Source organism: Melanerpes formicivorus, unplaced genomic scaffold, assembly GCF_026170545.1.
Source record: "Melanerpes formicivorus ecotype bairdi unplaced genomic scaffold, bMelFor1.0.p_v2 SCAF_8, whole genome shotgun sequence".
NCBI classification, from domain to species: Eukaryota; Metazoa; Chordata; class Aves; order Piciformes; family Picidae; genus Melanerpes; species Melanerpes formicivorus.
Window position 1 is genome coordinate 3,158,772 of NW_027142360.1, and position 13,013 is coordinate 3,171,784.

At 56.9% G+C, this 13,013-nt stretch overlaps 2 protein-coding genes across 3 annotated transcripts in view; one reads left to right on the forward strand and one right to left on the reverse strand.

The window, feature by feature from the left end:
• Window positions 1–4,209, forward strand: part of IL17RA (interleukin 17 receptor A) — a 38,547-nt gene extending 34,338 nt beyond the window's left edge. The window contains exon 13 of one of the 2 annotated variants that reach the window (XM_068141832.1): window positions 164–4,209. In XM_068141832.1, the coding sequence (XP_067997933.1) occupies window positions 164–1,668 (1,505 nt within the window). In that variant the 3' untranslated portion in view covers window positions 1,669–4,209. The remainder of the gene's footprint in view (window positions 1–163) is intronic. The other variant, XM_068141833.1, reaches the window with a different exon arrangement.
• A 3,103-nt stretch (window positions 4,210–7,312) lies between these two features.
• On the reverse strand, window positions 7,313–12,299 carry TMEM121B (transmembrane protein 121B). Its single transcript, XM_068141740.1, is given in 2 exon segments — window positions 7,313–11,545; window positions 11,547–12,299. Coding segments are annotated over 2 exon segments (1,512 nt in total). The 5' UTR covers window positions 12,288–12,299; the 3' UTR covers window positions 7,313–10,774.
• Between the last annotated feature and the right edge of the window lie 714 nt (window positions 12,300–13,013).

Consider the following 13,013-nt stretch of genomic DNA (forward strand, 5'->3'; position numbering starts at 1 on the left):
CTCCTGCTCTGGCAGGGGGGTTGGGCTGGATGAGTTTTGGAGGTTCCCTTCCAACCCCTAACGTTCTGTGATGCTGTGAATGTTGTCCTGTGCTGCTGGCTTCTGGCTTGCCCCACTGCAGAGTCAGGCATGCAGCCAGGACAGTTGTTTCCCTGCCTTTCAGCAGCGCTGTACAGCGACCTCCCCCTGCCGCCCCTGAAGCCGCGGAAGGTCTGGGTCGTGTACTCCGCCGACCACCTGCTGTACGTGGAGGTGGTGCTGAAGTTTGCCGAGTTCCTGATGACCGTCTGCGGCACCGCCGTCGCCCTGGACCTGCTGGCAGACCACCAGATCTCGGAGCTGGGGCCCTTGCCCTGGCTCACTCGACAGAAGAAGGAAATGGAAGACCTCTCTTCCAAGATCATCATCTTGTGTTCTCGGGGCACCCAGGCCAAGTGGCAGGCCATGCTCGGGGGCGAGCCCGTGTGCCTCAAGCAGGATCAGCAGAAGCCGATGGGAGACCTCTTCACCCCGGCCTTGAACCTGATCCTGCCGGACTTCAAGAAGCCGGCCTGCTTCGGGATGTACATCGTGTGCTACTTCGAGGGGATAAGCAGCGAGGGAGACATCCCTGACCTGTTCAACGTCACCTCCCGCTACCAGCTGATGGACAAGTTCGAGGATGTCTATTTCCGCATCCAGGACCTGGAGAAGTTCGAGCCCGGGCGCATCCGGCGCGTGCGGGAGATCGCCGCCGGCAGCTACAGCCAGACCCCCAGCGGGAGGAAGCTGAAAGAGGCAGTGGAAAAGTTCAAGCAGTGGCAGATGGAGCACCCAGAGTGGTTTGAGAAGGAAACTGTCTGCTTGGATAACGACGAAGAGCTGCAGTCCCTCAGCAGGGAGAGCCAGGTGGAGGAGGCTCTGCCAAGCGAAGCGGGTGGGATTGTGAGACACCAGCTGCACCTGAGGGAGCCTTACCCTGACTGCTGCTGTGTGCTCAACCTCCACATGCAGGAGGGTGAAAGTGCAGGGTGTAAACTGCAGCCCCAGCTGAACCCACGTGGGGATCTGCCTGCTCAGACCATGGTCCTGTCTGTAGAGGAGGCTCCCCTCGTGCAGATAGTGGAGCCAATGTCCTCCCTGGAAGATGGGAATGTCCTCAGTCATCATGTGCTGAGTAATGAGGACTGCATGGAAGGAGTTCCTCTTCTGGAGACAAGCTTTCCAATGAGGAACAATGTTATCCTCCCCAGTGACTCTGAGGTCTCAGCAATAGATGAGCAGAGTCCTGCCAGCCTTTCAGGCGAGCTGAGGCAGCACCTGAAGGGACTGATGTGCTCTCTGTATCAGCAGAGTGTCGCTCCTGCAGAGCCCTCTCTGTGCCAAGAGAAGGCTGATAAGCAACAGCAGTTGGTCTTTGATGACCAACACAAAGACCAAAGACAGTCAGTGCAGTCAGACCAAGGCTACATCTCTAGATGTTCTCCTCTGCCTCCTGATGATCTTGTGGAGGAGGAGGAGAAAGAGGAGGAGGGAGAGCAGCAGGAAGACACTGAACTCTCTCCAGAGGTCATGAACAGCCTAAAGAGCCTCCAGCAGTGGCTGTTCCTCCAGGACATTCAGCGGAGCTCTGACTGGGGGTGCCCAGCTGAGGTGAGGGATATTGGCCACTCACTGGAGGACTCTTAGGCTCTGTTTGGGACCTGCTCCACTTGCAATACCTGCACAGTGCTGAAACTGCTTTTGCAGCACCAGCCCTGGCCTTGCGTTGTAAATGCCTTACTGGTGGGATCTTCCTGTCTTCTAGGAGAGGGAATTGCCCAACAGACTGGTGACACAGCTTCCCATCTCTGCAGAGGGAAGCAAGGGCTACTGCCCCCTCTCTGAGAGAGCAGGCAGTACCTCTGTTTCTTGGTGAGATGTGTTAGGTTGGGTCCTCACTGATGGACGGCAGGAAGATTCTTCTGCCTCATCCACTCGTGCCTTCAAAGTGCCCTGCAGCTGTACCGGTTGTGTTGCACTGGGTGGAAGCCATGGCCAGGGTTTGTAAAGCCAGGCTTGGATCAGGTGGTGGCAAAATGTGCACTGCCATTTTCATGCACATTTTACATGGTTTGTTGTAAATACTTTGCTAAGATGTGTGCCTGAAACTTCAGCCAGGCTGGGCTGCCTCTGGCTGCTGCGTGTCTCTGGAGGCTTTTTGTTTTGCCACTTGCTCGTTGACAGCTGCATTTCCATGGGCCTGGGGGTGCTGGTGGGCAGCAAGCTCTGCAAGGGACAGCAATGTGCCCTGGGGGCCTAGAAAGCCGACGGGATCCTGGGGTGCATTCAGAGGAGTGTGTTCAGAGGAGTGTGTCCAGCAGAGCCAGGGAGGTTCTCCTCTACTCTGCCCTGGTGAGGCCCCACCTGTAATACTGCATCCAGCTCTGGGCTCCCCAGTTCCAGAGGGACAGGGATCTCCTGGAGAGAGTCCAATGGAGAGCTACAAGGATGCTGAAGGGACTGCAGCACTGCCCAGGGAGGAGAGGCTGAGAGCCCTGGGGCTGTTTAGTCTGGAAAGAAGACTGAGAGGGGATCTGATCAATGTCTATCAATAGCTGAGGGCTGGGGGTCAGGAAGGAAGGGACGGGGACAGCCTCTGCTCACTTGTGCCCTGGGATAGGACAAGGAGCAATGGATGGAAACTCCAGCACAGGAGGTTCCACCTCAACATGAGGAAGAACTTCTTGACTGTGATGGTTCCAGAGCCCTGGAGCAGGCTGCCCAGAGAGGCTGTGGAGTCTCCTTCTCTGGAGCCTTTCCATCCCTGTCTGGATGTGTTCCTGTGTGACCTGTGCTGGATTCTCTGCTCCTGCTCTGGCAGGGGGGTTGGACTCAATGACCTTCAGAGGTCCCTTCCAACCCCTAACATCCTCTGATCCTGTGATCCATGGCCATTTGGAAATCAACTGGAATTAAGTGGGATAAATGTGTAATTGGGAGTCTCCACAATTCTCCTCACTTCCCTGCTGGGAGCACACAGCTGTTGGGAGGTAGGTGCTTGAAAACCTACATTAGAAGGAAAGGAGAAGAGGAGGTAATGGACCAAAGAATGGGATCTGGGCTGCTTAAAAGAATGTGGGACTGAATCCAGGAAATGTCTGTTCTGCAGTGCTGTTTGCTTTGGGACATCTCAGCACCAGGAAGACTTCAACTGAAGATGTAGGTAGTGACACAATTAAGGCAATGAAAGACTGTTTTGGAGGGGGAAGAAGTGTAGCTTCAGCAGATGCTGGTTTGGAGTGGAGGTTGTAGCTGCATTAGGGGAGGCTGAGCTGAATTGTAGGAGGTTACTCTGTGGGTATGAACTCAAGCACAGGTAGTTCAGGGTAATCATTGTGAAATCAACTTCCAGGAGGAGTGATTGTAGCTCTATCAATTCCAGGGGTTTTAAACACTGGGCTAAGTGTACTGTTGCCTGGAGTGCCTGTTGGCCCATGGAGCACTGACTGGGGAGCAGACCAGCTGAGGCTGGCATTGACCTCATTTCTTACTGCTGCTTTTGTAGTCCAGCCCACTGGATAACAGCTTGTGAGGAGGCCACAAAAATGATCAGGGGTTGGAGCAGCTCTGCTACAAGGACAGGCTGAGGGAGCTGGGGGTGTTCAGCCTGGAAAAGAGAAGGCTCCAGGGAGACCTAATAGCAGCCTGCCAGTACCTGAAGGTGGCTACAAGAAGGATGGAGAGAGGCTGGTTGCAAAGGCCTGCAGGGACAGGACCAGGGGCAATGGCTTCAAACTAGAGCAGAGCAGATTTAGATTGGATGTTAGGAACAGGTTCTGCACCATCAGGGTGGTAGAACACTGGAACAGGTTGCCCAGGGAGGGAGCCCCACCCCTGGAGATATTCAAGGTGAGGCTGGACAGGGCTCTGGGCAACCTGATCTAGTGGAGGATGTCCCTGCTGAGTGCAGAGGGGGTTGGGCTGGATGAGGTTTGGAGGTCCCTGCCAAGCCAGCCCATTCAATGAAGTACACCCAGGCCTTGCTCCTGTGTGTTCAGACAAGCTTGTCACCTTCCTGTCTTTCTAAGTTTACTTGTCAACAACTCTCCAGTTAATTTTCCTGCAGCCTTTTCAGCCTCTGCTGCCTCAGAAGATGATGTGTTCTGTTGGTGTGTGTACTGTGTAATTGCCTTGCTTTGTGACTTGTGTTTTGTTCCTTAAATTAAAAGACAAGAATACTTTGGGATATATTTGCTTCAGTTCTTTGAGGTGCTTCCTTCTGCCTGACCTCTTCTGTTAGTATTTCTTACAGAAATCTGAGGGAGAGCTGTGAAACTGAACTGACAGGTGCCAAAACGTTCCTGCAAGGTGTTGCAGCTGTCCTCGGTTGAGCTGCGTACAGCTGAGGCCCTCACATGTGGGAGCAGGTCTAGGGAGGTTCTCTCTCTGCTCTGCCATGGTGGGACCACACCTGGAATATGTCTCCAGTTTTGGGCTCACTAGGTCAAGAGAGACAGAGGCCTGCTGCAGAGAGTCCAACAGAGAGCCCTGAGGATGATCAGGGTACTGGAGCACTGCCTTATGAGGAAAGGCTGAGAGTCTGGAGAGGAGAAGACTGGGAGGGGATCTGATCAATGTCTGTAAAGATCCGAGGGGCAGGCGTCAGGAAGGAAGGCACAGGGACAGCCTCTGCTGGCTCTAGCATCTCCCCTGTGAAGAGAGACTGAGAGCCCTGGGGCTGTTTAGTCTAGAGAAGAGAAGGCTGAGAGGGATCTGGTCAATGTCTATCAATAGCTGAGGGGTGGGTGTCAAGTGGAGGGGGCCAAGCTCTTTTGGGTGGTGCACAGCAATAAGCCAAGGACCAACGGATACAGACTTGAACAGAGAAGGTTTCAGCTCAACATGAGGAGAAACTTCTTTACAGTGAGGTTGGCAGAGCCCTGGAGCAGGCTGCCCAGAGAGATTGTGGAGTCTCCTTCTCTGGAGACTTTCCAACCCCACCTGGATGCATTCCTGTGTGGACTGCCCTGGGTGATCCTGCTTTTGGCAGGGGCCTTGGACTGGGTGATCTCTGGAGGTCCCTTCCAGCCTCTCACATTCTGTGAAGGGCATGGTCCTTCCAAGCAGGTCCCAAAGAAGGGCCACGTTTGTAACTGCTGCTCAGTGAGGCAGACTGTTCAGCCAGCTTGCTTTGTCTGCAGCCAGGTGCCTGGGAGGACAAACAAAGGGACACTCCCTGCATGGATCCAGAGTTAAGACTGGGTATCAGCTTCATTTGCTGTCTGTACAGCAGCTGGCCCAGCAGCAGATGGCATCTCAGCGCTGCTGCAGTGAGAAGCCCTTTCTCAGAGGATGCTGAATGCTTCTCCACTTGGTGATCCCACTGCTCAAAGTTTATCTTGTAAGCAATTAGCAGGGAAATTGGTTTATTCTCTTCCCCAAGAGCCTCTTTCAAGTGGTATGAATTCTGTAAATCATTGGGACAGGAAGCTCAGAAGTGTCCTCTGGATTTCCTTGCCTTGCTCATTCCTTTCTCAAATAACTCCCCTGGTATTACAGCTTTCAGAGTTTGCTTTCACAGTAAGCTTGGGGTAGGGGGGAGAACCCAGGCACTGCTATCATAGGGTGGTTTTGGTTGGAAGGGGACTGCTAAAGGTCTAGTTCATCCTCCCCCACCTACTCCTCTGCAGTGAGCAGGGACATCATTAACTACATCAGGTTGCTCAAAGCAGGACATCCTCGAATGTCTCCCGGGATGGGACATCCACCACCTCTCTGGGCAACCTGGGCCAGTGTTCCACTGCCCTCACTGTAAAGAAACCTCTTCCTTACATCAGTTTAAAGCTACCCCCTTTTAGTTTAAAACCATTCCCTCTTGTCCTGCCACTGCAGACCCTGCTGAAAACTGTCTCCATCTTGCTTCTAGATCTCCTTCAAGTAATTGGAAGGCCACAATAAGGTCTCCCTGGAGCCCTCTCCAGGCTGCACACCCCCAGCCCTTTCAGCCTTTCTTCCTAGCAGAGGTGCCCTGGCTCTCTGATCATTTTTGTGGCCTTTCTCTGGACCCACTCCAACAGATCCCTGTCCTTCTTCTGCTGAGGGCTCCAAACCTGCACAAAGTGCTCCAGGTGGAGCGTCACCAGAACAGAGGCGTGGGGCAGAATCACCTCCCTTGACCTGCTGGCTACACTTCTTTTGATGCTGGCCAGGATACAGTTGTCCCTCTGGGCTGTAAGCACACATTGCTGGCTCGCGTCCAGCTTTTCCTCCACTGGTATCCCCAAGTCCTCCTTCACATCCTTTTGTTCCCTGGCTTGTCTTGATGCCAGGCTTGATGCTTGTCTTGATGCCTGGCTTGTTAGGATTGCCCTGACCCAGGCTTAGGACCTTGCACTTGCCCTTGTTGGTCTTTATGAGGTTCACGCAGGTCCACTTCTCAGGCTCGTCCAGGTCCCTCTCAAGGATGGTCTCCTGTCTCTCCAGTGCATCAGCTGCACTGCTCAGCTTGCTGTCATCTGCAAACTTGCCAAGGGCCACTAGATGAAAAGAGTGAGCAGCAGTGTCCCTGAGGGCCAGCCCTGCTCTCTGATCTCCATCTGGAAATGGAGCACCCACTGCTATGTGACCATCTAACCCATTCCTCATCTGGTGAACACTACCCATCCGATCCATCTCTCTAAGTTAGAAAGGTCAGGTGGGGGCCTTACAGAAGTCCAGACACACAATGTCTGTAGCTCATGCCTTGTCTACTGATGTGGTCACTCCATCAGGGAAGTGTGGTAGTTTTAGGCTGTGCCTAGAGAATTGTCCACAGATCTTGAACCAAAAGTGACAGAATGGGAACAGGTTGGTCAGGCAGGACCTGCCCTTGGAGCCATGCTGGCTCTCACAAATCACCTCCCTGTCTCCCGTGTGTATTAGCATCGTTTCTAGGGGAAGCTGTTCCATGATCTTCCCAAGCACAGAGGTGAGGCTGACAGGTTGGTGGTTCCCAGGGATCCTCCTTTCCAGCCTTTGAAAAATGGGTGCAGTGTTTCCCTTTTCCCATACTCCAGGGACTTCACTGCCAGGACTTTTCAGGTAATCATGGAGAGTGGCTTGACAATGACACCAGCCAATTTCCTCAGGACTCTGGGATGCATCTTGTCAGGCCCCAGAGACTTGTGCCTGTTCAGGTTGCTCAGCTGGTCACAAACCTGATCCAGGAGGGATTTGGCTTCCCCAGCCTCCAGCAATCCAGCAGGAGGAAATGAAGGAACTTCAGTGCAGCTGCTGGGCCCTCGATGCAAAACTGAGTAGCCCAGCAAAAAAAACCAAAACCAAAAACCAAGGGGGAAAAAAAAGAGCAAAATCAGTCACAAGTTTCTGATTTTATTTTAACAATCTTGCTTTTAAAAAATACAAGTTCTGATTAATGAATTAATTAATTAATGCCAGGGGGATGCCAAGTGTCCATTGGCCAGGGGCTGGATTTCTCACTTCAGTTTCCCCTCCTGGGAGTAGTCACCTCGCTTGTCAGGATAGCAAAGAGAGAGAGAGAGCAATGAAACACTGAAGAGCTTGAGTGGTGTTACAAGGCCTGTAACAGAAACCCGAGTGGGTGTAGGTCTTTGTGTGGCACAATTTCACCTAGCAAAGTGCTACTGACCCAGGCCAGTCATTTCCCCTCGGCAGGACGTGCAGTTAGGTGTGCAAGGTGCATGGTCTGATGAGGTATTGCTTACACTTCGGTGGTGCTGCCGCCTCCCTCTTCTGCAAAGGAACCCTATTGTGCAGCAGAGGGCTTGAAGTGGAAGGGAGAGCTCAATTAACCAAAGAGAAGGGAATTCAAAGGGAGGGGCAGGCTTATCAACAAGGCTCTGAAGAGCTTTAAGGGTTTCTCTGTAGTCAGTCATTGAAAGGGCAGCAGAGCTGCCTTTTAGTTGCAAGGGGGCTCCTGCACAGTCAACTGCTACAAGAGTTTTACCCTCTCCAAAGGGCATGTTTGCTAACAACCCAGAAACCATAGCACCACAGAGAACCATTTTGCTACAAAGGAGTTCTGTGGAACAGAGCTGGGCTGTGGAGCCTCCTTCTCTGGAGATATTCCAGACCCGCCTGGATGTGTTCCTGTGTGATCTGCTCTGGCTGACCCTGCTCTGGCAAGGGGCAGTGGGGGTAGGGGAGGCTGGACTGCATGAGCTTTTAAGGTCCCCTCCACCCTTCTACCATTCTGTGGTTCTGGGATCATTTTGCAGGGTTGTCTGTCCCAGGCAACCTTTGCATCCAGGGCCAAATGGGAACTGTGCTGTCCCTGTCAGTTGGCTCCAAGGTGACAGGGTGAGAGAGACATTTCAAGTCTGCCATTTTCTCAGCCATGTCTGAAATGGGAAAAGGCACTCACTGTTGAAACAGCAACTTTGTCATGTGCTATGAAGGGGTGCTGAAGCCAGACTTGTGAAGGATTCTCCTCTAGTGTCTCAACTGTGGGTACACATCAGTGTGGGAGGGGTGTTCTGTGTGCTTGAGCGCTAGTGTGGACTCAGCCACAGCAGCAGCAGAACACAGCTGGGGATGAAATATCTTCCTTCACCTTGTTTCGGGGTGAAGTTGTTTTGTTTGGGTTTGTTTGCTGCTGTCTTTCCCTTTTCTTTAGCTGTTTGACTGAAGCATGGAATACTACCTGCATACCTGCAGGGAAGGTGTGAGGAAACAAAATCTCTGTACAAGCATCACCTACCTGCAGTTACAGCTCCTGGGGCTAGAAACTTAGCATCCCCCTCGGCACATCGCACGTCACACGGGAAGAAGGTCACAGTACCAAGTTTTACAATCACAGTCACTCACAGCACCAAGATTGTCCAGACAGAAATAAGTTACTGAAGAAGAAAGGCCACTGGCCAAAAGTCACACAAGTGCCCACGCGAGGGCTCAGGTTAAAAATAAAGCACTGGTGGGAAGGTTAAGCCTAGCGTTTTGCTGGCTCTCCTTATGGCAGGGGGAGAGTCACCTACCCTAGCTGCAGCTCACAGCAGGACAGCACTACTGCCCCATCCTTTCTAGGGGCTCTTCTACTAGCCCCTCAAAACCCATCAGCTGGGGGCGAAGAGCCCCATGGCACCCCCACTTCTGCCTGTGGGAGCTGGAAGTTACCAGACTGTAAACATTTTGTTGTAGCAGTCCACTGGAGCAGGCAGTTGATCTCACTCTGTGAAAAGGGAGGGGGGAGAGAGGCTGGGTCCCACTGAAGCCCAAGCCCCAGAGAATGAATAGGGTGCAGGGGAAGCCTGGGCTGTGCCTGCAGTTCTGCACTTGGCTCTGGGTAGCAGCTGCTTGTGCTTCATTTTCCCTTCTCATCAGGACAGCTCAGAAAAAGGCCTGGGACAGGAAACTGGCATTTTTCCAATGAATGCAGTCTTGCCCAGATAACAAAATATAAGCCTGGGAGGGGCAAAGTCCTTCCTCCAAAGGTGGCCTCTTGTGCTCCTGCTTTCATTCGGCTGGTTTCAGGAGCAGCCGGAGCCAGGCAGAGGAGGAGGCCTTCATCCCCACTGAACACTCATGGAGCTTAAAACCAAAGAGAACTGTGTTTCCATGTGAGGTTGCTAGCAATTAACCTTTTCCCCGTTTACCCTTAACCACATGCACATGGAGGACAGCACGCTGCTGCGGGGGCTTTCCCCAACACTCGGGAGCGCCTCTGCCTCAGAGACTCCTGCAGCACTTTGTTTTCTGTGCTGGAACGTGAGCTTCACCGAGTGCAGGGCCCGCCCTGAGCAGCGCCAACGTCCTCTGCTCCGCCGGTGCAGAGAGGGGGCAGAGTTTGCAGGGCCCCTGGCCCCATCTCTGCTCTCTCAAGTGGATGTGGAAGGGGCCCTGAGGAACTCTTCCTGGCCTATGTAAAAGGGAGCCCCTGCAGTGGGCATAAAAGCAAACCAACACTGATCCCATAAACATGCATATTCACAGAGAAATGAGAGCCCCAGCGTCTGGGTGCTGCTGTCTTAAGCAAGCAGTAGGCTGCTGTAAACCCTGTTCTCACCAGAAAGAAATGTCTCGGGGGGGGGGGGGAAGGGGGAGAGGGGAGGAGTTGTAAAATGGGGTCCGAACCCCTAGATTATGTCCACGCCAGGTTCATGTGTTTCTTTAGCCTGTGAAGAAGATGCAAAATATCGAAGCACAGAGGTAGACATTTTTTGGCATGGAGAAAGTGGCTCCTAGGCTTTGAGCCGCCCAGCTTGCTCCCAGATGTTGCCCAGTCGGTACACAACAGCCTGCTGTAGCTCTGCTGCTGGCGACGAGACCTAGCGAACCCAAACCGTGCTTCCTTCTGTCCCGCCCACGCCACAAAGGCACGGCGCTGCTGGTCAGACCCCTCTCACCGCTCCTCTTTGTGGTCAGGAGGAGTTCTCAAACGAAGGGACAAAAATCTACCGGTCCCCGCTGTCGAGAAAGAAAAGGTGAAACTAAACGTTTATGGGCACAAAGCAACACGATGTCCTGACGGGGAGCAGGAAGGGAAGAAGGGGACCCTCCAAACAAGCGGAGAGGCAGGAGGGGTAGAAGACGACCCATCACGAAGGGAGGTGCGTTTTTCGAGGACGAGCGTCAGCCGAAGCCTCTTGAAGGTAGTCTGGATTGCGCTGAGCTGCCGCTGCTGGATTTGTTCGCGGGAAAGGGAGGAGAGCGAGGGTTCTGCCGGGGCGTCCGCGTCCCTTTCTCCCTGCTCGGCCGCGGCGGCAGGAACCTGAGCAGAAACGCAGAGAGACTCTGCCGGGAGCGGACCCGGAGGCGGCGGGAGCCCCTCCGGGGGCGGCGGCCGTGGGAAACCGGTTCAGCCCTGGGCGGTGACCGCCAGGGCGTTCACGTACCCGTGAGGGCCCACGTCGGCGTCGGAGAGACCGTGGGCCAGCGGGGCGGCGGCGGCGGGGGCGGCGGTGGAGGGGCCGTATTTGACGGGCTGTGGGGCAGCGACGGGGCGGAGGAGGCAGCAGGTTTCCAGCGCCTCCAGGCCGCGGCAGGCCAGGAAGAAGAGGTTCTTCAGCATGAAGAGGGAGAGCGGCTGCTGGTAGCGTAGGAGCAGGAGGCAGCGGAGCGCCAGGAGCGGGGCGTCCAGCAGCCCGGCGGGCAGCAAGAGGTGGAGGGCGAGGCGGGCAGCGCCGGGGGGTCGGGCGGCGCTGAGCTCGTAGAGCCACAGCACCGGCGAGGCCAGGCAGAGGAAGTAGACGGCGATGAGGAGGTAGCGCAGCGGGGCGGGCAGCGGCGCCGGCCGCCCGGGCTGCAGCACCAGCTCCAGCAGGGAGAAGCTGTCGAGCAGGTCGAGGCAGGTGGCGAGGAAGGCGGCGGCGGCGCGGTGCTGCGGCGGCGGCTGCGGCGGCAGGAGCAGCTGCCCCGTGCCCTCGGTGCCGATGGCCCTAAGCAGGCAGTACAGCAGCGGTGCGGAGAGCGCCAGCGTGATGCGAAACCCGGTGATGCCCAGCGGCAGGCGCAGCTCGATCAGCTCCAGGATGGAGGTGCCCAGGATCAGCGCCGCCTTGGGCGTGAAGGCGATGGAGTAGATGAGCCAGGCGAGGTGCGCGTAGGCGAAGTCGCCGCCGCGGGGGGGGGGCCCCGGTCCCGCGACCCCCGGCCCCACGGCCGCCGGGGGGACCGTGCAGCAGCAGCGGGTGCGGCGGCGGCGGCCCGGGGGGCGGCGGGGGCCGCTCCCGGCGGCGCGCCCGGCTGTTGCGGCAGAAGAAGATGCCCCAGCCGGCCGCCAGCACCAGGTCGGTGGCGATCCAGCTGCACCAGTACAGGTCGGTTACGGCGATCAGGTAGAGGTCCAGCAACGCACCTTGCCCTAGCAGCAGCACCAGGGACAGCGCCTGGAAGCCCCAGCGCCGCCCGCCCGCCGCCCCTCCGGGCCCCAGCAGTGCCCCGGCCGCCGCCCCGCCGGCCGCCGCCCCGCCGCCGGCCGCCACCGCCCCGTACAGCTCCGCCGCCGTCATGCTGCGGCCCGGGCTCCCGCCGCCGCCGCTGCCGCTGCTACTGCTGCTGCTGGGGAGCGGCGAGGCGGCGGCCGGCAGCGGGGCGGCGGGCGGCGGCACCAGGGGCTTGCTGATGCTGATGCTGTCCTCCTCCTCCTCTTCTTCTTCCTCTTCCTCCTCCTCCTCGGTGCTGCTGCGGGGGCGGCGGGCCCGCGCAGAGCCCGAGCTCGAACCCGAGCCCCGCCGGCTGCCGCCGCTGCTGGAACCCCCCGGAAAGAGAGGCTGCCGGTCGGCGGCGTGCGGCAGCGGCGGCGGTGGCGGCGGCTGGAAGGAGCCCGAGGAGGAGGAGACCGAGCGCTGGTTGGAGACAGCGCGGTGCATGGTCCTCCCCGGCCCCCGAGCCGGCGCACCGGGCCCGACGGCCGCGCCGCGGCCCCCGGCCCGCCCCCTGCCCGCCCCCCGGTGCCGCCGCACCGGCAGCGGCAGCGGTGCGGAGAGCCCGAGCGGCGGGAGGAGGCCGGGGGCGGCGCCGAGCCGCAACCGCCGCAGCTGGCGGAGCTGAGGCGTCTCCGCTGGCGGCGGTGGGTGGGCTGGGGGTGGTAGAGAGGAGCGCCACTGTGCTGCCGGGGGAGGGGAGGAGGGGGGTGAGAAGGGGTGGGGTGGAAGACGATCCCCTTCCTGCCCCCCGCGCTGCACTAGAGCCAGAGCTCGGGGAGCACGGCCTGGCTGTCTCCTGCCCCCTGAGACGCCCGTGAATGGAGCCAGAGAATGGGCTGGGGCGGCTCACCCATGGGTACGCACATCACCCCGGCACTCACTCCAGACAAGCAGAAGTACTTCAGCCTGCCCTGATCTCTCTGGGCTGAGCAAGACAAGGGCCACTGGCCTACAACCAAGCCTCATGTGTGGCTCTGAGCATTTGCCCATATTTTGAGGCTGCAGTAAAGCAGGTGGCTGCTATCTGACCAATTTCCTGAGCTGAGCCAGGGCCCAAAGTGAGAGCTCTGCCCAGCCTTGCCTTGATGGGACGGTGGTTTTAAACCGGTGTGAATAGCTCTAAAGTTCCAGCTGCAACTGAAAGCATCAATCAGGGTCTTACAATCCCAG